General features: G+C 39.9%; 1 protein-coding gene across 1 annotated transcript in view; it reads left to right on the plus strand.

The window, feature by feature from the left end:
- LOC122793370 (microsomal triglyceride transfer protein) overlaps positions 1-26,685 on the plus strand; it is a 704,416-nt gene that overhangs the window by 504,868 nt on the left and 172,863 nt on the right. Inside the window, exons 13-14 of the mRNA XM_044061320.1 lie at positions 8,477-8,574; positions 8,675-8,796. Coding sequence (XP_043917255.1) covers positions 8,477-8,574; positions 8,675-8,796 — 220 coding nt within the window. The remainder of the gene's footprint in view (positions 1-8,476; positions 8,575-8,674; positions 8,797-26,685) is intronic.

Raw genomic sequence — 26,685 nt, forward strand, 5'->3', positions numbered from 1 at the left:
ATAAAACTGTAAGTTTGTACTTATTTCAGCTTGTAATAAAGTTGTTGCAGATCAAATATGCAAATATTCAGCAGAAATAATTTCAGAGATAAGGGACTAAGACTTTAAGGCACAGAGAAGCCCTCTAGGCTAAGACTTCTGCACCGATTATCAATGAAGTGAGAAGAATAAACCAACTAACTGCAGACATAGAGAGAACTACAATTTTCACTGAACAAATAAGCAGATAAATGCAGTACTATTTTAACATAATATTCAATTAAACAATAAAACAGAAAAAGAATGCAGTACTATCTTATAACACTGCATGTTTGTACTTATCTCAGCTTATAATAAAGTTGTTGCAGCTCAAGCATACAACTATTCAGCAGAAATGATTTCAGAGATAAGGGACTAAGACTTTAAGGCACAGAGAAGCCCTCTAGGCTAAGACTTCTACACCAAATATCAATGAAGTGGGAAGAATAAACCAACTAACTGCAGACACAGAGAGAACAATTTTCAGTGAACAAATAATCAGATAAATGCAGTACTATTTTTAACACAATATTCAATGAAACAATAAAACAGAAAAAAAATTCAGTACTATCTTATAACACTGCAAGTTTGCACTTATCTCAGCTTGTAATAAAGTTGTGGCAGCTCAAGTATGCAACTATTCAGCAGAAATAATTTCAGAGACAAGGGACTAAGACTTTGAGGCACAGATAAGCCCTCTAGGCTAAGACTTCTACACCAAATATCAATGAAGTGAGAATGTACCAACTAAATGCAGATACAGAGAGAACTACAATTTTCAGTGAACAAATAAGCAAATAAATGCAGTACTATTTTAACACAATATTCAATGAAACAATAAAACAGAAAAAAATGCAGTACTATCTTATAACACTGCAAGTTTGTACTTATCTCAGCTTGTAATAAAGTTGTTGCAGCTCAAGTATGCAACTATTCAGCAGAAATGAAGTGAGAATAAGCCAACTTACTGCAGACACAGAGAAAACTACAATTTTCAGTGAACAAATAAGCAGATAAATGCAGTTCTATTTTTAACACAATATTTAATGAAACAATAAAACAGAAAAAATGCAGTACTATCTTATAGCACTGCAAGTTTGTACTTATTTCAGCTTGTAATAAAAAAATAGAATGTTTGCAGTTAACCCATACATTTGTTAGTTATACATAAAAACATGCCACTTATCCTTTTAGTTTACATTTTTTGGTTAATTATAGTATGATAACACACAGGTACAAAATGCATACAAGACAAAATTCCACCATGAAGTATTCAAAAGCAGCTCTAACACTCAGTTTGATCTCATAACATTACCTACTTCAAACTATATAGATTGAACCATGGAGTATTTCAAAGGAAAGGGTAATATTTGTTTCTTGAGAAATATATTTTATTGTATTGTGTTTTTACTTGTCATAAAAGACAAATTACTAAAGACAGTTTCTGGACAATTTCTAGATGGCTGCTTTCCACCATCTTACTGAAACCAAGTATGATGCAGCTTGGTAGCCCATCACACTCTAATAGTCATATAGCCCTATTGGTGAATACTATTAGTACAGAGTGTCTGTGAAACAGTTCAACATGTTCTGGTAAACTTCTGTAAATTATGAATTGGGATATACTACTGTAAACTATAGTTAGGTTGTTCTTTTAGGTGCAGAACATATACAATGACTTGTATATTGAATTTCAGCATGCCACGTCATAATTAATTGTAAAGATGTAAAGACTTCCATTTTTTCCTTTAGTATCATATCAAGTACTGGAAATAGTACTCTCAAAGACAAATAAACAATAATTGTAATTGTTATATTATAAAATTAAAGTGCATTTATGATTTTATGCATTATGCATTCTCTTTTTGAGAAAAAGTAAACATGCGCATGTTTGTCATGAACTGGCTTTAAAATTAGAGACTCTCCTTTGACATTACAATAAGAAGTAAAAAATTAGAATTTAAAACATGGGCTGCATCACCATTGTGTTTCTAAAGTACAGTAACACTAGCTTCAGCTCTTTTCACATGCATGCTGTTCCAGTGGAATGCACTCCTGAAATGATACAACACCTTTGATGGAAAAGTCACATTAGTAAAAGACCACAGTAATATTCATCAGTTTATTGCTTGCACACACACACACACACACACACACACACACACACACACACACACACACACACACACACACACACACACACATATATATTTACTGTGAGCTCTATTAGTGACCATTTAACAGTGTCACATAACTATCATTTGCTTTCACATACAGCCTACCACCAAAAATAGAGTCTAACTTTGCATACTTCTTATTATGAAGAAAATGAAGGCCATAATAACTTTAGTTAAAGGTCAATATGTCAGGGTTGCCATGATGGTTTCAGATGACGAGGACTTTCATAAGGAATGTGAGACATTAAAGGGTATGTTAATAAAAAGAGGGTACCCCCCCCCCGTTTTGTCAACACGATTGAGAATGACGTTAAGCATAAAGGGCATACTGGTCATATAGTGAAACTCTTATGTGATAATATGGAGTTTATTAGAGCCCCTCACATTGATCATGATAGGTACTCTAGGGCCTTGATTATACCTTTTACACTTAGTTTCTATGATATTTGGAAAATAATTGAGAAATTTTGGAAAATTTTTGTTTTGGATGAAGAAAGTGCTGGGGTCCTTGGTGTAAAACCAGTTGTAGTTTATAAAAAGACACTTATTTTAAGGATCTTTTGGAAAGGAACAAGATGTTTTTAAAAAATGTGGGGTATTATAAATGTGGCAGGTGTGCTCAATGTGCTTCTATTGTAGACAGAGGAGAGGTTTACATTAAGAACTATGGGTTGATTTACCCAAAGAAAAGGTACTATTGTTTTTCAAAAGGGGTAGTTTATGTTGCTTTGTGTGACTCATGTGATGGATTTTACGTGGGAAAAACTAAGAGGGCCCTCAAGCAACGAGTCTATGAACATGAATATGAAATTAGGCACACAAACCGTAAAAATGCATTGATTAAGCACATTGAAATGTTTTCTATGCATAAGTTTAAGTTTTGTGCCATTGAGCACGCTGACCTTGGTTTTAGGGGTGGTCCATTGGATGACTTTTTAGAATTACTTGAATTAAAATGGCAAATTTAAACTTAATGCCAGTACAAAACCTGGAATCAATGACAGGGTAAGCATTATGGCATTATTAAAACTGAAATCTTTGTATTTTATATGACTTTTTATCAACTACCTTTGAGTAGTTCAGTCATGTGGGGTTTGTCAACTGTGTTTTATTAAGTCATGCCATGTATTTTTAATTTCTTTAGGAGAAAATGATGTAATCAATATGAATGGTGGGGTGGGTTATTTAAGCACTGTTTGCATTTTGAATTTGTATTCTGATGAAGCCAGAAGTGTCTGACAAAAGCGCTTAATTCAATAAAGAAGTGTTTTCTTTTATATCCGGATCTGTGGTATTACTGGCTGCGTACTTTGTTCTGTGTTTTTCACAGTTTGTCTTTGTCCTTTGACTGTTCATTGGTATTACAATAAGAAGTAAAAAAATAGAATTTAAAACATGGGCTGCATCACCCTTGTGTTTCTAAAGTACAGCAACACTAGCTTCAGCTCTTTTCACATGCATGCTGTTTCACCAGTGGAATGCACTCCTGAAATAATGATACAACACCTTTGATGGAAAAGTCCCATTAGTAAAAAAACACAGTAATATTCATCAGTTTATTGCTTGCACACACACACACACACACACACACACACATATATATATATATATATATATATATATATATATATATATATATATATATATATATATATATATATATTCCTTGTGAGCTCTATTAGTGACCATTTAATAGTGTCACATAACTACCATTTGCTTTCACATACAGCCTGCCACCAAAAATAGAGTCTATCTTTGCATACTTATTATTATTATGAAGAAAATGAAGGCCATAATGGCTCCAGTAACATATTTCAGATTCTCATGCTTAGACAACTGCACTACATATAAAAGCCATATTACTGAATATTCTACAGTGATGATGTAATTGCCATGTAGATTTACACATAGCATGCCTTTTGCTGTCAAAATGTAGCCACCTTCTGTGTGACTAATATTTAGTTGCGATGAAAGTGGAAAAAAATAAGGACCACAATAATGCATTTCAACATGTTGCTATCAGGCACATGTTATTCTCAACAAGACACATCAGTGTTTTTGTACAGTGATCAAGTAACTTTTTTTTTTTTGCTTCCACAAATATCCTACCCCTAAAATGATTATTTTTCTAGTATACTTCTGATACATTATTGAGAGGAATGTAAAAAGACAAATGGCTACAACTATTTATTTCAACTTGTTTGTTTTGGATATACACAGTGTCCTAACAAGCCGTACCAATTACTATTCATCAACAGTCATTTAATTGACCTATACTTTTATATACAGCCTCCACCCACCTCAAAAGATAACTACCTTCTGTGTAAAACACTGATGTTAAATCATGATGAAAATGAAAGCCCAAGAGGTCATTGGGATGTATATCAACTTATTACTCTCAGACACATATGGACTGCCCCCACCCTAACAAGACATATTAGTGACCACTTCGCAGTAGCCATGTAATTTCCCTAAAGTTTTGCACCTTCTCAAACAATAGTTACTTTTCATAATCACCTCTTCTGTGCGACCGTGTGGAAAATGAAATAAGTAATGATGTCTGTAATATATTTCAAATTGCTGCTGTTATTCCTAGTTACATCTGAACCCCAAGTACTATAAAAATGAATTAATAGAAAGTGACTGGGTGATTGCTTTGGTTACTGTGTATTATTACCAATGTCCACAGATATCTGGTGCCCTGCTGCTATTTATAAACATAAAATTACTTACAAGAGAAAAAAGTGTCCCTGAAGATTTGAGTCTGTCCTTCAGTTATGTTTAACCAAAAAAAATTGGATCACTAGGTAAGCACTTGAGATCAGTTTACTTGCCTGAGGTAGTAATAGGAGATGGCTTAACTAGCCATGTCCCATGGCTACATGAGAGGAGAGAATGTGAAGAGTCATGCTAATGAATGGTATGATATCTTACATTTTAGTTCTAATTCCCATTCATATTACTGGGAAGCTGTAGAGTAATTATTTAATTAATACAATTAGTGCAATAATTAAATAATCAACTTGCTTTAGCCCTGAGGATGAATTTTTTTCTTATTTGTAAAATCAGATTCCTACTGATTATAAACTTAAAAAGGGGGGTAATCATGAAGAAGAACTATATACAATTTGAATTCAGAAGTGCCAAAATACCAAAGCAGACACAACTGTTTGAATTGTAATGCAAGCAATAAGGCCTTTTGAGTATATGAACAAACAATACAACAGCCATGGCACAAATGCGCATAATGAAGATATTTAAAAAAAAAACAAAATTGGAAGCAGATACTCCCCTCGTTCAAGAGTGTTTGACTGCAATGTTTTCCAGCAAGTGTTATACTCAAAGGTAATATAATTTGCAAGCTACTTTGAAAGGGACTGTTTAGCATCTGCCACCCCTTCTATTTTCAGTGCAAAGTGGATTAACAGCAGCACTGTCTTAATCAACTTGTGTTCTCACTTCAGGTAAAACTTGATCTTGAATTTCATATACAGGGTATGAAGATCTCTCTCTCTCTCTATTTTCACCCTTGCAAAGAAAACCAGGAAATGATTGGACTGGTTTAAACTTAATCCTGATACCATTTTTGGAAAGAAATTTGGGTTGTTCCTAAGGTTCACCCACTCCTTCTGAAAGACCAGGTATGACTCCTGACAGACAATGGTTTAAAGCTCTTTGATTATGTTTAGGTGACAGCCACCAGGAGCAGCGTATTTTAGGATATAAATGGCAAAGCTGCAGACTCACAAGGTTCCAAATGAGAAATTAGTAAGCCTGTTGATCATAAGGGAGGAGGTCCTGTAGTGGATCCAGAGCCCCTTTGTAAGGCATTTTGACCACTAAATGGAGAGCCACTGTCCTGCTCTTCACAAAATCTTGAAGGGAGAAATGTTCAATAAATGTACCAACAACATATACCTAAGATTTAAATAATATTGGTGCCTGAAGGAAGTCAACAGCACATACATAGTGACCAGCTTGAGAGGTATAAGATATGTCTTTTTTACCAAATGAAGCTTTTCTTTTATTTAGCAGTTTATGTCTGTCAGATGAAGAATATGTGACATTGTCAAACACCTCTGAACTCCTTGCCAGACTAGCCAGATAATCTAACAGGATAACAGGGTCTATAGCACTGTCTGAAGCTGGATGTTGTCATAAACATTTAACACTTCTGTGGCTTGGACAGAGTGGATTTTCTATACCAACAAGGACATGAGAGATAAATATCATACACTTTCACCACCAGAGGACAATAAGGATGAGGTTTTTGCTTTCTTCTATGAATATTGTGATGAAGTCTTAAATCAGGATGAATGGAGTAAGACATGCAAGAATATTCCTTACCACAGAAAACAAAATAAATATGCAAATGTCTCCCCTTCCCTTCTGAATTTAGAAAGTGTAATTGAACTGTTTTCTCCCTTTTTCCAAACTGGTTAGTGTCTAGGTAGTCCCACTTTAAGAAAAATTAAACCAATGAGTCTAGAATCTTCAACTCATGAAGTGGACTAAATAAGCAACTCAGATTCTGCCAGCATGTCCAGTTCATGTGGGATGTGAGCTACTCAGAAGGTGATTCCTCTGCCTATGATCCACTGACAGACCTACAGTGCTTTTGTCCTCCGGTGTTAGGACTTTGAGCTTCAATGTTTGTTTAGTTGTCACATTGTCAGACCAGATCAAAAGGCAAAAGATAAGTGAAGTGTTGGAGCAAACTGCCCCAAGAGTTGGGGTTCAGTGGAACTTCCCTTCTGTAAAAGTGATGCATTCAAGTAGCTGAGTTACAAGTTAAATGAACTGTGTTATCAATTAGTTATGAATGGGAAGGTGTGCTACAATCATTTCTGCATTGACAATTCATAGCGGAAGCAGCTATAGAATATGCTTTTCTGAGTTTGGTGAATGTACTGGTCAAAGTGTAAAATGTTTATCACTCTGGCATATAGGGATAAACCCCTGACCATGGCCTAGCCAACCTGGGTTTGATTATTGGCTTGGGCAGTTGATGGAATATCAGGAAGGAATGGGCATGCCCATTTTGGAAGGGAGGGTGCTTGTCTATAATGCTCCCTAAGGGAAAGAGGGGTCCATGGGGGAGTTGTACTCGGTCATGGTCAATGAGCATGAGGGGAGTGGGGAAAAATGAAAACGAGGGTAGGGCATTTAAAAAAAATACCCCAGATGGAAGCGCAGTTGGCCAAGACCCAGGATGCCCTTAAGGCCCATGACGACTGGCCCCTGTAAACACTGGAGTAGTCCAGGGGTAGGAGGATGGCTGGCAGACCTAGCATGGATGTGAATCACTTGGGGCCAGGCCATTGTCATGAGAACCAACAGGAGCAAAAAAAGTTTAAAATATTGTCTGCTATTGCCCCTACATCTTTAATTATGGTACCAATTTTTTATAATCTGACCATTTGTTCTGTCATCATAATTATTGGTCTATATTCCAAGTGTCATAACTAAATAAGGGAGTAAATCCATGTTTTTGTGCATATTTTCCTTCCTTTAAAACATGTCAAGATAGCTGGGGGAATTGGCAAAAAATTCCCAAGAAGGGACACAAGGCAAAGTTCTACTTCCCAGTGAGAAACTGATTTTTCCAGGTTACTGTCTGTAAGGTAGATGAGAGCAAAGATAAACTAGAGTTCAGTATTTAAGGTTGAAACATTCTGATTGTGGTTAGGGCCTGGAATGAGCAGGATACTCTTAGGGTAATGAATGAAGAAGCAGACCACTTTTTTTATTATGAGTATTATATCACCCTAAGAACCATATTAATTTATGATGCTCATAGGTATCTCTTTAGGAATGGACACTCCAAATGACTCCACTCCTTCTGCCTATTCAATAAATGAATAAATACATTTGCAAACAAATCATGAAGGAGCTCAACAGCCATTTTAACATGAGATGGTTATTTAGAGGTGAGCAGGATATCTGTACAGCAGGTTGAACATCTTCAGCTCTGTCTGTTGACTAATATTTTGCTGATGGTAAGTATAGGTTTATGTTCTTACACAAAAACTACGCCCACCAATCTGAATATGCATTTTCCTCAGATTATCTACTAACAGTAAGCCTCATGAGTTGTATTTAACGATTTCTTACAATGGCAAGATGCTGTTTAATCATTGGTTAGCAACTGCACAGTCCTACAAGAATCAGTATTCCTGTAATCAAGACATACATTTGTCCAATGTGTAAATTTACTTTTATCACACTGACATTATTGCAGGATACGTAATAGATATATATTTGTTTTTGTGTCTCCATAGCAAAGTTGTTCGCCAAGTTCTGAAGGACACGATTGTACACAATTATGATCGCTTCTCCAAGTCTGGATCCTCCTCTGCCTACTCTGGATATATGATACGTATGTCACTAAGAAAACTCAATTCAAGTGAGAAAATGTATAGTTTCATAGAACAGATGCTGTCTTCACATCCCTGTTTATTTTCCTTTTTATGCTGCAGGCAGTCCTGAGGCCTTGTCCACATACAGCCTAGATATTCTGTACTCAGGATCTGGTATCTTGCGGAGAAGTAACATGGACATCAATATTGTTGCAAAAAACTCTCCACTGCATGCAAGTCAGGTAATTCTAAGCTTGTTTGTTCTACTGTTTTCTCAGTAATATGAGGCTATATTTCATTTAAGACAACACTAAAAATATAGCATTTCAACAGATTATTCAATTATTTTACTGTGACCATATTCTGGACATATACAAATAACTTATGATTTAAGGTGAATTATATAAGCACAGTTTAGATCTGAAACTATGTTGCTCAGTTTGCATTGACATAATATGGACGAATGATCTGAAAACCTTTTAGTTACTTTCTTTTGCTTTCTCCACAAATTTGATTATACTAATGCTCTTTACATGTACCTTTCATTAGTTATCTTCCTGGTTTGTAGAGCCAGACAGAATGCTTATCTCTATAAAGTTGTAACTGGGGATTCAGAAATTATGCATCCATGATCACACCACAAGATGGTGAGTGATTTATGATTGTCATTATTGAAGTGACACCTTGACCCCATGTGCAAAAATGGGAAAAAGGGGCTGTGGATGGATGGATAGATCATGCCACACTAACACTATTTACATTGCATGCGCAGCAAACTTCAATGCTTATTGCTTATGCAAGCATCTAGGCCATTTTGCATGACGATTGTCTGCACGTCATGGCCACAGTGCAGACCCACAGCCAGAGTGTGTATTAGAATACCGTGCAGATGGTTTAAAGAATGAGTAGCAGAGGTAAACCTTGAACCTGCATAAACACCTATAGTAGTCATACGAGTATTAGAGGTAAACCCTGAACCTGCATAAACACCTATAGTAGTCATCGTAAGCCTGTTTGCTCAGACAGGAAAAAGACAATGTATTGAAGTAATTTACAGCAATATATATGTAGAGAATTTTTTTATGAAAGGGAAAATGTCAGGGACAGCTAAGGGTGAAGTGTAGAGGTTTCACTTTGGCAAAAGAAACCAGAAAGATAGACATTAGAGTGCAAAGGGAGTGCCCAACTAAGCAGGGCTGTAAAACAGAATGGAGGTGTTATGACAATGCTGGAATGTCAAATAATGTGAAACTTGAACAAGAGAGGTGGGATACTGTAAAGTAACAGGATGCACTAACCTGCGCCATTCCTGGCAACATCAGAATTTGATCAGTGGACCTGTACTATAATGTGAATGTCATTATAAAAATGAAAAGCTGAAACCCTAAAGTTGACTCATCTCTTTGGTTATACATGTGCATCAGCATTTCTCTTTCCAGCCCATCACTCACTCTAACCATAGAAAGATTTTTCTTTATATATAAACCATTTTGGGGCATGTGTGTGGTGTGTTTAACTATTTTTTGACTAGATTAAAGGCGGGAAATGGAAGTATAAAACAATGGAAAGCAAGCAAACGGGAGAACACAAGGTGAGCAAATAAGGAATAATCAGGATGGAGGTGGGGTAGGAGCAAACTATCAGCTTCTTCATTGGTAAGCACTAGGCAATCGGTCTACAGACCATTTCAAGCCTAGCCAAAAAAAAAATAGTCAAAATTTCCTTCCAGCCTCAAGGATGGCAAGTCAAGATGTAGACTGGGAGAGATTTTGAGGCTGCCCATCCAATTATCTAGGTTTACCTTAATGGTGGGAAGGGTGCTACTCTGATTGACATGTTGTGGAACTTTGTACCAGAGTTGTGGGATATATTGGGATATGAATCTATCACGTCAGTGTGTCCTGTTTATTTGCTGATGAAGGTTTAGTTCCTTTAACCAAGTATTTCATATACTCTTAGTTCTGCTAATGAATAGGAGATCAAATTGGGTTGGATCTTTCATGGTATGAAAGGCTAGACATAGAGCTCCACAGAGGAGTCTGTAAGAGACTGAGTACAGAGAAAGGGCTGCTAGTCTCTCCTGATAACTAAAACTTTTGAGGCCACTGATATTTTCAGTTATAATCATTGAGGTCTTTCAGGTTGTGTGGAATGTTATGATAAATACATGCCAAAAGGAGCATTATATTCAATAATGGGTCTGATAAGATATGGTAAAAGGAGAATTGAGGCTATGCTCGATCTAGTGGCGATACTTTTGGAAATTAAATGGGTTAGATAAAAGGCTTTCCAAACTACAGTATAGACATGATGGTGAGATGATAAGGAATTATCAACAAGATTATCCAGATCCCTTACAACAGTGTCTGACTGGAGGGGTGCATCTCCTATACAGTAAGTGATATAGTTTTGTTTACCAAAATGAACTATGCTATATTTTTTACATCAAATTTGAGACCATTGTCCTTGCACCAGTTGTCAACTCGATCTAAGCTGTACTGGAGCAATTGTGAGTTGAAGATCAAGTAACATACCTAATTTAAGTCATCTGTAAACTAAGTTAACCATAGGTCTGTCGTGCTGGCCTGGTGGTCTGAGAAATATCTGCCAAATAGGAAAGGGTCCAAAACTAAGTCCTGCGGTACACCACTGCTAAATTTTTGCTTTCAGAAGTGCCACCTGCTACTCTAACCACATGGGTTCTAACAGACAGTAAGATAACTATCTATCGGGCAATATAAAGACTTATATTCAGATTTATAAGTCTATCAATAATGCCTGCATGGGGAATAGTGTCAAAGGCTTTGGCCAGGTCTATATTGCCAGTATCCACTGCATAACCACTATCCACTGCTTCAGTTCCTTTTTCAAAGAAATTAATTAGGCTAAAGAGGCAGGACTTTGCTTTGATCAAATCACATTGACAAGTATCAAAGCCTTATATTCAGATTTATAAGTCTGTCAATAATGCCTGCATGGGGAATAGTGTCAAAGGCTTTGGCCAGGTCAATATTGCCAGTATCCACTGCATAACCACTATCCACTGCTTCAGTTCCTTTTTCAAATAAATTAATTAGGCTAAAGAGGCAGGACCTTGCTTTGTCAAGTCACATTGCCAAGTCTCCAATGTTAAGATATTTGGAATGTCCATATTAATGAAGTCTGAGATAATGTACTCCATAGCTTTAAAGATAAGGCTAGTGACTCTAATGGGACTATAGTTACAAGGGTCCATGGTTGAGCCACCCTTGTGCAATGGCATTACAATGGTTATTTTCCAGGAATGTAACCAGTGGAGAGGCTTAGATTAAAGAGGTTAAATAGGGGTTCAGAAAGACATCTGGCATTGATAAAAAAAGGCAACCTGGTATGTTGTCAGGGTTCATGAATGAAGTAGTCTTAGTTTTTGAAAGGGCTGACAGAACCTGTTCCATAGTAATTAAAGGGTGTAACTGGTATTGTGGAACCTGTTGGATAGCTATAACTGCAGGTAGAGTAAAATTTGCTAGCATGGATATTTGTTATTTCAGTTGGGTCAGAGAGTGTAGCATTGTTGGACTAGTTAAAAACAGTTTTGTATATTAGTTATTAACTTTCTGACATAATTAAAGAAAGATAAGGTTCAATAATCCTCAAGGACTTCCAACAGTAGTTGTACTTATTTAATTACTTCAGTCCTCAATTCGTTAGATAAGTACACTTTTTATGATGAGCACATCTAAGAATAGGAGCCAGTCATGTGTATATCAGTCAATTATCTGGGAAGTTGAGAGGTATATGTGGAAATATTTTTTGTAGGACAGCCCCCCCCTTTTTTTTTTTAAAGAAGGAAACGTTGGGGAATGAATTCAGGAAAGTAAGAGGTTGGTAGGAGGGAGATTAGGTTGTAGAGAAAGACAGACATGATTGACTGGGTGCGGAGTAGTGTGGGGAAACACAGTAAGGGAAGTGAAACACAGTGACAAAGGAGACATCAGACAAACAAAGGGAAATGGAAGACAATGGTGTGAGGAGGGGAGGATTGTGCAATGGCAGGGAATACCAGGTCATGGGATAAGACTAGGTATTCAAAGGTGCAGTCTCTACTAGCTTAGACCCAGTGGAAGATTACTCTCACTTCAGAGTCCTGGCTCAGTCAGAAAAGTCAGTACTGGGCAGGAAACCAACTCAGTGAGTCACTGGAGCAGTGTCTCAATGTGGCCATGGGGACAATGAACCTGTTGTCTGTTATCCTCCTCACAATCTCTTCTTGGTCATGATGAATGGCAAAAATGTCACCTGCATATGCACTGCTACCAGAAGATACCATTCTACCACCCTTCGGTGCAGGGCTACTTGACACAGGTGGCACAGGTAGAACAGGAGGTGTGAAGGCAACTGTAGCAAGCTGGGACCCTGATGTGCAGGGTGCTTCTGGCAGTGGTGATGATGGTGATGCTACTGCTTCCACCAAGAATGGGTGGAGACAACATGCACTGCCAGTGGAAGTGGTGCAAGCTCCAGTGATGCTACATATAATAGCTACAGAAATGGAGACAAATGGGCAATACGCCAAATAAATATATGAAAGAGAAAGGATAGCAAGAAAGAGGACTGGGGAAGAGGAAGGCTGTTTGCCTAATTATAACATATGGAGGGGGAGGTCTAAGCCAAAAGGCATTCTTACATGCACTCTGATATAAAAGAAGACAAACTGCAGGACCTATTTATCAAGAATACTAATCTGTGCTTGTGGTGAGTGATGCCATTTGAGTTTTGATAAGAATAAAACTTTGCATATACAAAATATGACAACACAATAAATATTTCCATTACAGATGATAGACAAAAGACAGATACTTTTGCTGTATATTGTGAAATGCCCAAGAAACTACTAATACTAACCTATATTCTTTTGGACAATGTGGTACTTCAGCAGGGACACTAAACTACTGCAGGCATCAGCTTTATACTGTGATCTGGTATAGCTGCCTACCAGAGCCAGCACCTGTAATGCCTATGGGAGATGTCCAGAAACACCTTGGACTGCTCCTCACCCCATCTCTGTGCTCAAAAAGGAGCACTTCTCTCATATACTTTGGCCATAATGTCTCACCTTCAAGGATCTCAGGACAAATGGTAGAGAGCTGTCACACAAAAACATTTTGGAATGTCCCAGCCCCAATGCAACAAAGGGCATTGACAGGCAGATCATAGGTTCTGTATTATTATGCTTCCAATGGCGTTTTAATGTGTGAAACATGGCAGTCTTCCATACGTGTGTCTCCTGCTATGACTCCGTCATATATGGTTAATTATTGGTAGACAATTCTCTCTCTATCAAACTTAATTGGCTTTCTGTGCATGTGCAGACCTGACTGCAGGTGGGTGCTTGGTCATATGCACAACATTGTGCAGCCATCTTCTCAAATTGTTACACAAGTTAAAGGATTCAAAAACAGGAATGAGATGATTCCAAATTAGCATACTCATTGTGCCCAGAAGGTGAATCTAACCGATAATAGGCAGAGGCCCTTATTACACTAAGAAAGAAGCTTTAGAGTATAGAATTCTGTCCAGGGTGGGGATTAATCCAATTCATTTCTTGGTAGAGCCAGCTTCTTTCTCTTCCTGTGCTACTGGTGATAAGTATACCTTGTCCTTTTTACTTTCTTAGTTGGCTTTATCTATAGGTATGCACAGCCTCGTAGTAGTTTTCTGCACACTGCAATATTTTTACACATGTATTTCATACACACACACACACAGATATATATATATATATATATATATATATATATATATATATATATATATATATATATACATATATATATATATATATATATATATATATATATATATATATATATATATATATATAGTTTGATATATATATATATATATATATATATATATATATATATGCATATATATGGATCTACTTCACTTGACCTAAAACTCATTTGACTGACACCCATTTGACCGACATTCACCTAAAACACATTTGGCTGACTCCCATTTCACTGACAGCTTACAAGGCTGAATTGCAACATACTAAATCTTAAACCATAGACAAGCACACTTAGAGCACCAATAACTAACCCTTTCCAGAAAGTAAAAACTACTTACTAGCCCTCTTAACAAAAACGGGACAACAATGTACAACCAAACTAGATGGGGGGCACCCCCCCAATCATATATACTAACTCTAGGATTTCACTACAGTGGGGAAAAGAGCATATACATTTAACTTGCCTTACAGTACTCTACACACTCCCACTACTGTTGGGAACACACAAACATTCATCAAATTACTTTAGATACTTCCCATAAAAATGTAAATAGAAAAACCCACATTTAGAAACACTACAAAACTACTTTCTACATGACTACTGGAATTCTTACAGTCAGCGCTATAAGTTACAGTAATTCTGTTTATCACAAACAAGTCACAGGAGAAGGAATGCCCACAACAAGTCTATCCCTGGGATTCATGAAGCTCGGCGCAAGGCCGGCGTAAGGCTTGCGCCGTCCGTGCGTCGTATATATGGAGTAGTCGCGCCATATGCATATTAATGAAAGCGCGCAGCCGCCACAGCCACGTGCATAGGAAAATTGCGTGAGTGCATGGGGCGTAACGAAGTTGCGCATGGAGGTGTGTCAATGTCAGCTGTCAATGAGCAACCTAAACTGCTGAATATTATATTCCGCCTGCAATAGTAATCGTACCTATCAGTGTCCGTGGATACTGAAACGTATGCAAAGCATGCAAGATAGTCCCTGCGAACAGAAAATGAAGAATCAAACACAAATGCACGGTATGGAATAACGGGTCCCTACCCTTGAACAAATGACATGAAAACCGTGTGCCCGTTGTCCAACGTAGTGTTGATAGCTATACCATGTGGAAGTGAAACGTATCATATGTTAGCGCGCCACCAGTAGGTACGTCCAGCCCAATGGAGAGGGTCACCAGCTGACCCATAATGTGAGGGAGGGAACATAGCTGTGCAGATGTGTCCATAACAAAATACATGAGGATAAATGTGGATATATATAGTGACCGTATGTCTGAATCATATCCCACAAGGCATGTAATAGTCACATACAAAAGGTATGTCCGTATTTCACATACCAAATGTGATAGGAAATAGCATACGCATGTAAACGAAACAGAAGGAGCATATAAGCTATAACAATATGGACACATGTAGGCCGAAAGGAGCAGTATGATCCGTACCATCGACCAAGATTACCACCTGTCCCACTTTATGAGTGACAGTCCCTCTGTGGGCAGATGTGTCCTGACACAAACATGTAAAACTGTAAAATGTCCAGAGAATATAGGACATAATTATTCCGTAGATGTCATGTAATAGTTGCATTAAACATATTTCACTGAACGTATATTACATAAATGTCATAAGAAACTGAATAAGACACCAAAATGCTACAAGAATAAACTTAGATATAGGCAAGAATTGTAAGTTCTATCTGCCGAACTGACCGTGGGTATGTGTCGGCCTGTAAAATATGCTGTGTTCACCGCAAATGTCACACTAGGGTTGCCACCTTTTCAAATGGCCAAAGTGTGACATGTTTGGTACCGACATCAGATTTTACAGGCCGACACATACCCACAGCCAGTACAAAGGACAGAACTTAACTGTTTTGCCTAAATAAAAGCTTATTCTTGGAGCATTTTAGTTGTTTATTCTGTTTCTTATAACATTTAGGTATTTCAGATACAGAATAACTGTTTTATGCAACTATTACATAAAATATAAGAAATAATTTTGTCCTAAAATCTCAGGACATTTGCCATTTTTACAATTTCTTGTCAGGACACAACTGCCCAAAGAGGGACTGTCCCTCGCAAAGTGGGACAGGTGGTAACCCTATGTCACACTGTGGCCAATTGAAAAGGTGGAAACACAACCGTCGACTGTGGGGAGGCATTGTCCACAACAGTCGGACATGTGTAAGGACTAACTTGGACATAGGAAAAGGTGCCATCCTACCAATGAGTACAACAGGCTGGCAAAATCTGAAAGGTAGCTGTATAATCCGAATGTGTATGTGACACAGTCGAATGGGTAGTACCCGGATATACCAACCAAGTAATGAAAGTGAAGTATGGGTGTGTACCTATGTGCGTGAGGTATAGCATGTGGAAAGCAAACATGGCAGGGTAGTCCACACAACCATAAAGGTACCCGACACATGTAGGGTAGTCAATGTGTAACTCTGGCCATGTCATGGGCCAACAACCAAAGTAGTGCTCTATGGGGTGTGATGAATTTGCGTGTGAGGGGTGGGTGGTTAATGGTAAAATCCTCAAAGGTGAAACTGTGTCGTATGCAGAAAAGGTGAACTGGAGGTGTACCAGGGGGCAGCGGGTGAAGTGGAAAGAAACACAACTACATGTAGAAACAGCTGCAAGACAAGCAGACAGGCCATAGTGTAGAACACAATCCCACAAACATATGAATATGGAAATGTGTGAGACAAATGTATAGATACGTCACCGTCACATACCCACAGATGGGTCCTGATGGAACTGGCCATAACAAACGCAACACACCTGGATGCATAATGGCCTACCCAGCATACCCTCCACAACACACAACCTGCCTCCATACCAGAACGTCCACCAAATCCAGCTGTACTTGGTCCACTGGTTTGTTGCAGACACAGCTACACACAGTGACCCCTACGCATATGTAGTAGGTATTGTCACCCTAGGCAGTGTCAGGATTGCAAACCATGTATCCCCTGCATGTAAAACCCCCTGCACATTTTCGTAAAGCCACAGAAATCTTTGTTATCTAACTTGTTTTGGTCTAGTCCAATTTTTGGGATATCCCTCATGGGATAACCAACTTGTGTAAATAGTAGAATGGGTATGACGACATGATGTCCAATCCTGTAGATATCTGGACACAAGTCAGAACATGCAGTGGAGGTCCATGACACTGTCCAGCCCTAAGTGGGCATGCATAACCTACCACCCAGGATAAAACAACTTCCCGTGATGCACGTGTCCAGACACGAATAGGAGGGAGAATATAATGCACACATTTGCATAGTGGCAAATGGCATGAGGGTGAGGAAGACATTGACGTAAACAGGTCAACCCTGATCAAGTGTGAGGGACACTGACTGTGTGCAGGCGTGACCGACCATACCTGCAACCTGTGTGAGCAAGATATCATGACAGAGCCGTGAATACAAGTGAGACAAAGTTCCAAAAACAGGGACAATCTGTAAAGATAGCTCTTAGAAACATAGACATTTGATAGAATAACAGTTTGCACATTGGCATTAATGTCCAGAGTATGAAGTCTGAAACCCAACTGTCCGTCAGCACATTCCGACTGCAGTCTTTAATGCTGAGCTACTGCTGTGCCAGAACACAACAGCGTATTACAGAGGTCCATGCCATACCACTCAACTGTCCAGATATTCGCAGAATGACTACAGTTACCACCTGTCCCACTTTGCGAGTAAAAGTCCCTCTGTAGGCAGTTGTGTCCTGTGAAAAAAATCAAGACATAGCAAATGTCCTGAGAGTTTAGGACAAAGTTATTTCCTAAGTTTCTTTAATAGTTGCATAAAACAGTTATTTTATATATGAAACTTCTATATGTTATGTGAAGTAGCATAAGCAATTCAAATGTTACTAGAATAAGCTTTTATATGTTCAAAAAAGGTTAAGTTCTGTACTATGCACGGCTGTAGGTATGTTTTGTCCTGGAAAATCTGACATCTCTACAGAACATGTCCCACTTTGGGCATTTGAAAAGGTGGCAACCCTAAGAATGACCAGAGGTTTGCCCCATATTGTTGTTGTGTGCCTCCGACAATCTGCACCAGTGTGGTATATAGCTGAGGATTGATGTCACTAAATAATGAGAAATATCCTGAGTTTAAGACTCCACATCCTTCAGAAAAGTCATGCTAATGCAAAACCTAGTATTCTATCAACGTTCTAAGCTTGTAAGAGCAATCTTTAAAATGTGTCCCTAATTGTCCCCCCATCGTGTAGGTTTTGCACAGGTTTGGTGCTCTAAGAGGTTGAGAGGTATGGTCCGTACATATTTACAGTAACAACCCTTCACACTTGTGTAATGTACAACTGCATACCTGTAGTCACTTCATGTCCAAAATAATAATCCCCGTATGACTGTATACAGGTAATAGTCAAATGTGAATGGGAACACCCCTCACCGTGGAGTACAGACTGTAACAACCCCACCCATAATATGTATTGCCAACAGAATAAGCTGCTGACAGGTGCCCAAACACCTGTGTCTATAAACACAGGTAAAACTTCAAAATAGGGAGAAATCCCTGTCCATATGCTTCGTCTGACATTTGAACTCAGCCAGGGAAGTTCCGCTCACCAGGTGGACAAGCCTAAACCCAGATCACTACATGAACACCCTGACAATCAAAGACCTGTATGTGCCTGGACTATATGCCCTGGTATTCTGCATATCCTCGGAGTGATTAACAATGCAGCTGGAGTCCACAGCAGTAGGCAATAGGGAATGTGTAATATGTAGTACCGCATTTTTCCCAGCAGGAGAATGGATGCCTGTGCTGTAGGTGAAGCGGTGAGGAGTATGTTGATGTAGCTAAGTACTATGGTTATGCATATCAATGAGGGAGAACACCAATAGAATAGTGGTTTCGGCATCCGGCCAACGTGAATGCAGTCCCGGTTGACCTACGACCACTGCACATATAACTTGAAAGTGTAATGAATGTGTTCGTGCTGTACACACATTTAAATTTGTAAAGGTGAACGTGTGTTTCGCAGCAGTCCGTAAACCGGAATACAGATATGTAACTGTTACGGTCAGAATTATGAAAGTTCACGCAAAAACAAATATCTATGAAACATATGTAACCCACAATAAGGATATGCAAGTGCGCCTGTGCGTGTGTAATCCACTCACAGCATAGAAAATGAATGCTGTTTTCCTCACGTTCTATGTACATGGCTCATACTTGTTAACCCCGTAAAGTACGAAACCGGACAAAGCCATGAAAACAACTGGTACAAATAGGGACAATCCCCAGATATTGTCCTAACAAACATAGAAAGTTGATAGAATAACAGGTGTGTCACTAGCATGGATTCTCTGAAGGGTATGAAGTCGTAACCTGAAATGTTTGTCATTATTTACCAATGTCAGTCTTTAATGATATGCCACTAACTTGCCAGATAGACACAAGGTTATGAAAAACGGACCAAAGATAAGAGACAAACAGCTGTACATGCAGCGGAAATCTGTACAGTTGAAAGGTATGATATGGAGATATATATACACATACATCCACAGACATAAACCAAAGCAAATTATGAAATGAGGAATGTACAGATATATGTATATATGTATGTCTACATGTATATATATATATATATATATATATATATATATATATATATATATATATATATATATATATACACACACACACACACACACACACACACGATACATGAATAGATATATACACAACAAACATATGTCCCTGTACATATAACACATGTACATAAATAGGTCACTGTATAGCTATTATGGATGGACAGACAGACATGCATGAAAGGAGAATACACCGCTGCTTTCCAAACCATTGCCCGGAAAGTACCAGTGTGACAGGGCCTGCAAGTTCTACACGTTAAACATGAATATAGGTGTCCTTTGCAGGACCCCAAAAATTGATCCCATACGAAGGGCGAACCGTCATTGATGCAAAAGACATCACAACTGCAACTACGATATAGCTGTACATGCAACAGTAGCAGGTGCAAGGGTAATAACACATGGGTCGATAGAATGTATGACGTATGACCTGATATCCGCAGAGTGGGGAGGGCTCAGAAGTGTCCTCACACTTTATTATCGCTCACATTAAACATGTCTAATGGGTACTGTGGAGGGGTGTCAGGTATGGGAATCATGGGTATGCAGAAATGGGCCTAGGTGTTGGTTGGCACAGATCTATTAGGTACGCCCCATGGGAGTGATCAATATACCTATGTGGGTATAGCACATGCCTATATTCTCCAAAAAGGTGCAACCCATCTACTGGATATTGTGTAAACCATTGGGGGAAGACGTAGGGACCTATATCAGTGTCATGTAGGTGATTATCCTGATGGACATGCGTACGACCAAGATGGTAAACATACCTGCCAAAATGTCAGAATAAGACAGCTGGACTAAGGCATAGTACATGAAATACAAATAGGGACTATATTAAATATACCCCAGACAAAGTCAGAATGTTGATAGAATAATTGCGTAGTCAGGAATATGAATGTTATGAGAGTTAGTAATCATGAAATAGAAATGTCAGTCATTATTACATAACCGCACAGTCCGTCATGCCTTGCCAGCAATCTACCAGAAAGGCACATTATTATGACAAATGTAACAGAATCATAGGTCAAACCTTGGGGCGTTTACCCATAATGTGTACAGGTGAGAGGTATGAAGGTAACCCATCCTACATAAATGTACAGAACTAGTGATACTAGGTGGACAGGTGAGAAGAAAGACGTCAGGACAAATGACAAAACATGTACATGTCAAAAGCATGTATTTCCACAAATGTGAATGACAACGTATGCCCTGTGAAAGTCAATGTGGAAGGTTAATAGACTCAAAAGACATGTGTCCCTCAGGGTGTCATGCAGTGTCATCGATACAGTGTCCAGTCCCCCATATTCGTACGTGAGCTCTGCCACTGATGGAAAGCGTAAATACCGGTGTACACATAAGGTACATGATAGAATAATTAGTGTGGATAAGCACCTGTTGGCCTGTGTGAGGAATATAACCCTCTGGGTGGGTGTGTCCTGCAATAGGAATGTAATGGCATCTGGCCTGTGATGGCGCCATATATTGTGTGTATTGGTGTAAGAAAATTGATTTCCAGTATCAGAAACTTACCTCGCAACTGTACAGAGTCTTGCAGAGTGTGCAGATATATGCCTCATATGTTTGGTGTGTTCCTCTTACAATCTGTACCCATCTGACAAATACCTGAGAACTGACGTCATTAAATAATGACAAACATATGAGTTTAAGACCCCAAATCCCTCAGAAAGGTCATACTAATGCAAAACCTATTATACTGTCAACTATCTACGTTTGTAAGAGCAATATTTAGAATCTTCCCCTATTTGTTCCCCCATCATGTTAGGCTTTGTACAGATGTTTTGCTCTAGGAGGTTGAGAGGTATGATCAGAAACAGATACATGTCTGAGGAAACAGCATTATCGACCGCAAGATAACTCAGAAGGTATGAAAAGTGCTGCAGTAGGAAGTTCAGTATTGGCTGCAGGTATGTGCTGACATGTCAAATGACACAGCAGTCTACATGAAGTACCTATAGGGCGTCACCTTTACCAGTGATGACAGTGGAACATACCCACAGCCATGCATACACCACAAATAGACATAGCACACAGCAAAGCCTAGGCCATGATACATGAAGCCTCTGGCGTGTATGGATTGAGTGAGAGTACAGCAAGGAAAGATGACTGCCAGGCTATTCAGCAAACACCCGCAGGGGCATGCAAGACTGCCCGTAACACGAAAATTGCACGGACAATGTTGGGATTTGCAACATACCCCATTTGTATGTGTAAGCTATGCAAATGATGTAATTACGTGATACATGAAACAGTAAGCTGTCCGTGCAAGAGCAGAGTTATGTGCAGAAATGTACCCGGATGTTATGCGACTAACATTCTGCACATTGCTAAATGGAGCAATGACAGCTGCAAATACAGTATGAATACAGTCGAAGAAGCATGCCAATGTCCAAGTCCAAGGCCAGTGGCAGCTTTGTCCATTGGATATCAATAAAACAGTAGTTGTCCTCCCCCGATCTCTGGTGTGGAAGCGTAGCGCAGCACCACTAGAATGCGCTGCACTTCAAAACAAGACATATATGTATAATATACATACAAAATGTAGGTTTAGTTAGATGTTAGTACGCCATGCAGATGAATGGCAAGCTGGAGACAACATGGCTACTGCGTACTGGTTCTTATGTGTGGAAGTGCTCTGTCAGAGATGTAACGAAGCATTTGTAGGCAATGTGATGCAAGTGAGGCTGAGGATAGTGAATCACAACATGTCATGCCATATGGGCCAAGCCTCTACAGTGCAGTGTAGGTTAAGGGGACTATTAGAGTAGAAGATAGGTGACAACATGAGTGTGTATGTATAAAACACTGTAACCTCACCAGAGCAGTGTCACATGTTTGCTGTCAGTACTCAGTGGAAGAGGCGTGTTATGAGCTATCCTAGGGAATGTCAGGAGACTGACGGTGTACGCCATGGATACCACTGATGTGACCTGCAAACCTGCCCACAGTGTGTCTGTGCCCGTGCGTGCCAGTAAGCATGTGTGCACGCGTGTTAACCCATGTGCACGTGTGGAGTGTGGAAGAACGAGTAAGCTAGTGTACAAATGGTGAAGCCCATGTAATGTCATGTATGCGTTTGTAAGCATGTATACATGTGCACTACACACATCACACACGTACTGCACACTCAGACACACATGCTGCCAATACTACACATATCAGTGAAATGGCACATGGATGGAGAATACATCATCAGAATTAACAGTGCTGTAAACTATGCTACAGTGATGGTCATAGCAGCAATGCATCATGCCTGCTGATATACACCTGGAAGTAACACACTGTGTGTTAACAGCATGCTAACATCAATACAGTGGAATAAAGCCACCGTGTGCATCAGCACCAGGTTAGTCAGATCCTGCATCAATGTTACACATCACAGGTGGTGGCACAGGTGACATCATATGCACAGGGTGTGGTGTTACATTTCCAGAGCTGTCATTGAGCCATCCAATGTACACGTAGGTGTCTGTGTGTGAGGGACAATGGTTATTGCATGGCCCACTGGTGATGCAATGGGTTTGTGTATGTGATAGCAGTAGCTGTTTGTGGTAAGTGTGTGTGTCTGCATATACACAGGTACAGCATTTGTCAGCCATATACAGGAGGTTGTGGGACAGTCATAGACTGTACCTGCCAGGCTGTAGAGATCCCCATTACTGGCCATGGACACCCCTCCATGCATCCAACACAACCCAGTCCTGCACCTGTAAATGTATACACATATAGTCCTGGGATCTGTACCACAACCTGTGGATAAACGTGAGTCTGTAATGTTAACCTGAGGTGCATAGAATTGTCTGTTACTACATATGGATATGAGCCATACTCAGTTTCCAATGCCCGTGTAATACCCAGCAACACAATAACTGGTCACTACACAAGTATAACCCACGATCACTACAGCACACAGTATGTGCACTACCACAGAGTCATAGCAGATGTACATACATTCAAGGTGATCACGTACAGATAATGCAGCACATTCAAGAGTGATAATCTCAACATACATATCTATAAACAATAGATATATATATATATATATATATATATATACACACACACATATATATATATATATATATATATATATATATATATATATATATATATATATATATATATATATATATATATATATACACACACACACACACACACACACACACACACACACACACACACACACACACACACACAACACAAGTGGCAGGGTTGGGAGCAGAACACAAATGTAACCACTGTACCACACAACAGCATTACGCAGTTACAGAACACGCTACCGTGATTAGTGGATCACATGATTCACACAGGCATACTTCTAGCCTGCAGACAGCAGCATCAAAGGCAAAGATGCCACGCGGATGTTATGGAGAGTGAATACTGTAAAAGCAATGTACTGTTGTCATGCAGCTGGAAACACACACACACACACACACACACACACACACACACACACACACACACACACACACACACACACACACACACACACACACAATTGGCAGGACTGGGAGTCGAACATACACCTAACTATCCTATCACACTACAGCATGATGCATTTACAGAATGCGCTACCAAGATTACTAAGCACAGCAGTCCCAGAGGCAGACATCTAGGTGCGTGTCATCATCCGCAAAGGCAATGATGTTGGTAGGAAATTTCTGTGGTGTGACGTGTCTAAAAGCAAGACTGAGTCCCCAGGGGGACAGGAGCATGCGCGCAAACACACACACACACACACACACACACACACACTTGGCAGGGCTGGGAGTTGAACATACATCTAACTACCCTATCACACTACAGCATGACGCATTTACAGAACGCGCTACCGAGATTACTAAGTACAGCAGTCCCAGAGGCAGACATCTAGGTGCGTGTAATCATCTGCAAAGGCAAAGATGTCGGTAGGAAATTTCTGTGGTGTGAGGCGTCTAAAAGCAAGACTAAGTCCCCAGGAGGACAGGAGCATGCACGCAAACACACACACACACACACACTTGGCAGGGCTGGGAGTTGAACATACACCTAACTACCCTAACACACTACAGCATGACGCATTTACAGAAGGCGCTACCAAGATTACTAAGCACAGCAGTCCCAGAGGCAGACATCTAGGTGTGTGTCATCATCCACAAAGGCAAAGACGTCAGTAGGAAATTTCTGTGGTGTGAGGCATCTAAAAGCAAGACTGAGTCCCCAGGCGGACGGGAGCATGCGGGCAAACACACACACACACACACACACACACACACACACACACACACACACACACACACACACGGCAGGGCTGGGAGTCGAACATTCACCTAACTACCCTAACAAACTACAGCATGACGCATTTACAGAATGCACTACTGAGATTACTAAGTACAGCAGTCCCAGAGGCAGACATCTAGGTGCGTGTCATCATCCGCAAAGGCAAAGACATCGGTAGGAAATTTCTGTGGTGTGAGGCATCTAAAAGCAAGACTGAGTCCCCAGGCAGATGGGAGGATGCACGCACACACACACACACACACACACACACACACACACACACACACACACACACACACACACACACACTTGGCAGGGCTGGGAGTCAAACATACACCTAATTACCCTAACACACTACAGCATGATGCATTTACAGAACGCGCTACTGAGATTACTAAGCACAGCAGTGCCAGAGGCAGACATCTAGGTGCGTGTCATCATATGCAAAGGCAAAGACGTCGGTAGGAAATTTCTGTGGTGTGAGGCGTCTAAAAGCAAGACTGAATCCCTAGGCGGATGGGAGCATGCGCGCAAACACACACACACACACACACACACACACACACACACACACACACACACACACACACACAATTGGCAGGTCTGGGAGTCGAACATACACCTAACTACCCTAACACACTACAGCATGACGCATTTACAAAATGCGCTACCGAGATTACTAAGCACAGCAGTCCCAAAGGCAGACATCTAGGCGTGTGCCATCATCCGCACTGACAAGGACACTGACAGGGATTGTATAGAGAGTGATCAGTCTGAAAGCATACAGACATATTACTGTCCCACGGTAGATTTAGACAAACACACGGCAGTGGTGTGATCGGGGCAATGTAAGATTTATGGAGCACCACGACAACATGACATAGTCACGGGACATGCCACAGGCAGTACACCCTTCAAGATAGTCGACCAGTGTGTACTCAATAGGCATCCATCGTGACATTGAAAATGGACATCTGTTGCCTGGATGACCACCATGGCTATACAGGATGTCAACGGCCATGCCCATGCACAGAGGGACATCACCGACACAAGGTGTCACTGGGCATGGCCACACGCTTAGTAATACACGTCCGTTTGGACTATACTGTGTGCCGATCTACACAACGGCGTACTGGGCATGCTCACACACTTAGCAGTTGCAAAGGGCCGCCTTGCATGCAGATGGAGTCTCAACAAGCAAGGGCTCAGTTTGGACTGTCATGTGTGTCCATCTACACAACAGCGTACTGGGCATGCTCACACACTTAGCAGTTGCAAAGGGCCGTCTTGCATGCAGATGGAGTCTCAACAAGCAAGGGCTCAGTTTGGACTGTCATGTGTGTCCATCTACACAACAGCATACTGGGCATGCTCACACAGCAGTTGCAAAGGGCCGTCTTGCATGCAGACGGAGTCTCAACATGCAAGGGC

This window comes from Protopterus annectens, chromosome 2.part0 (assembly GCF_019279795.1).
Source record: "Protopterus annectens isolate FY-2018-M chromosome 2.part0, PAN1.0, whole genome shotgun sequence".
NCBI lineage: Eukaryota > Metazoa > Chordata > Ceratodontiformes > Protopteridae > Protopterus > Protopterus annectens.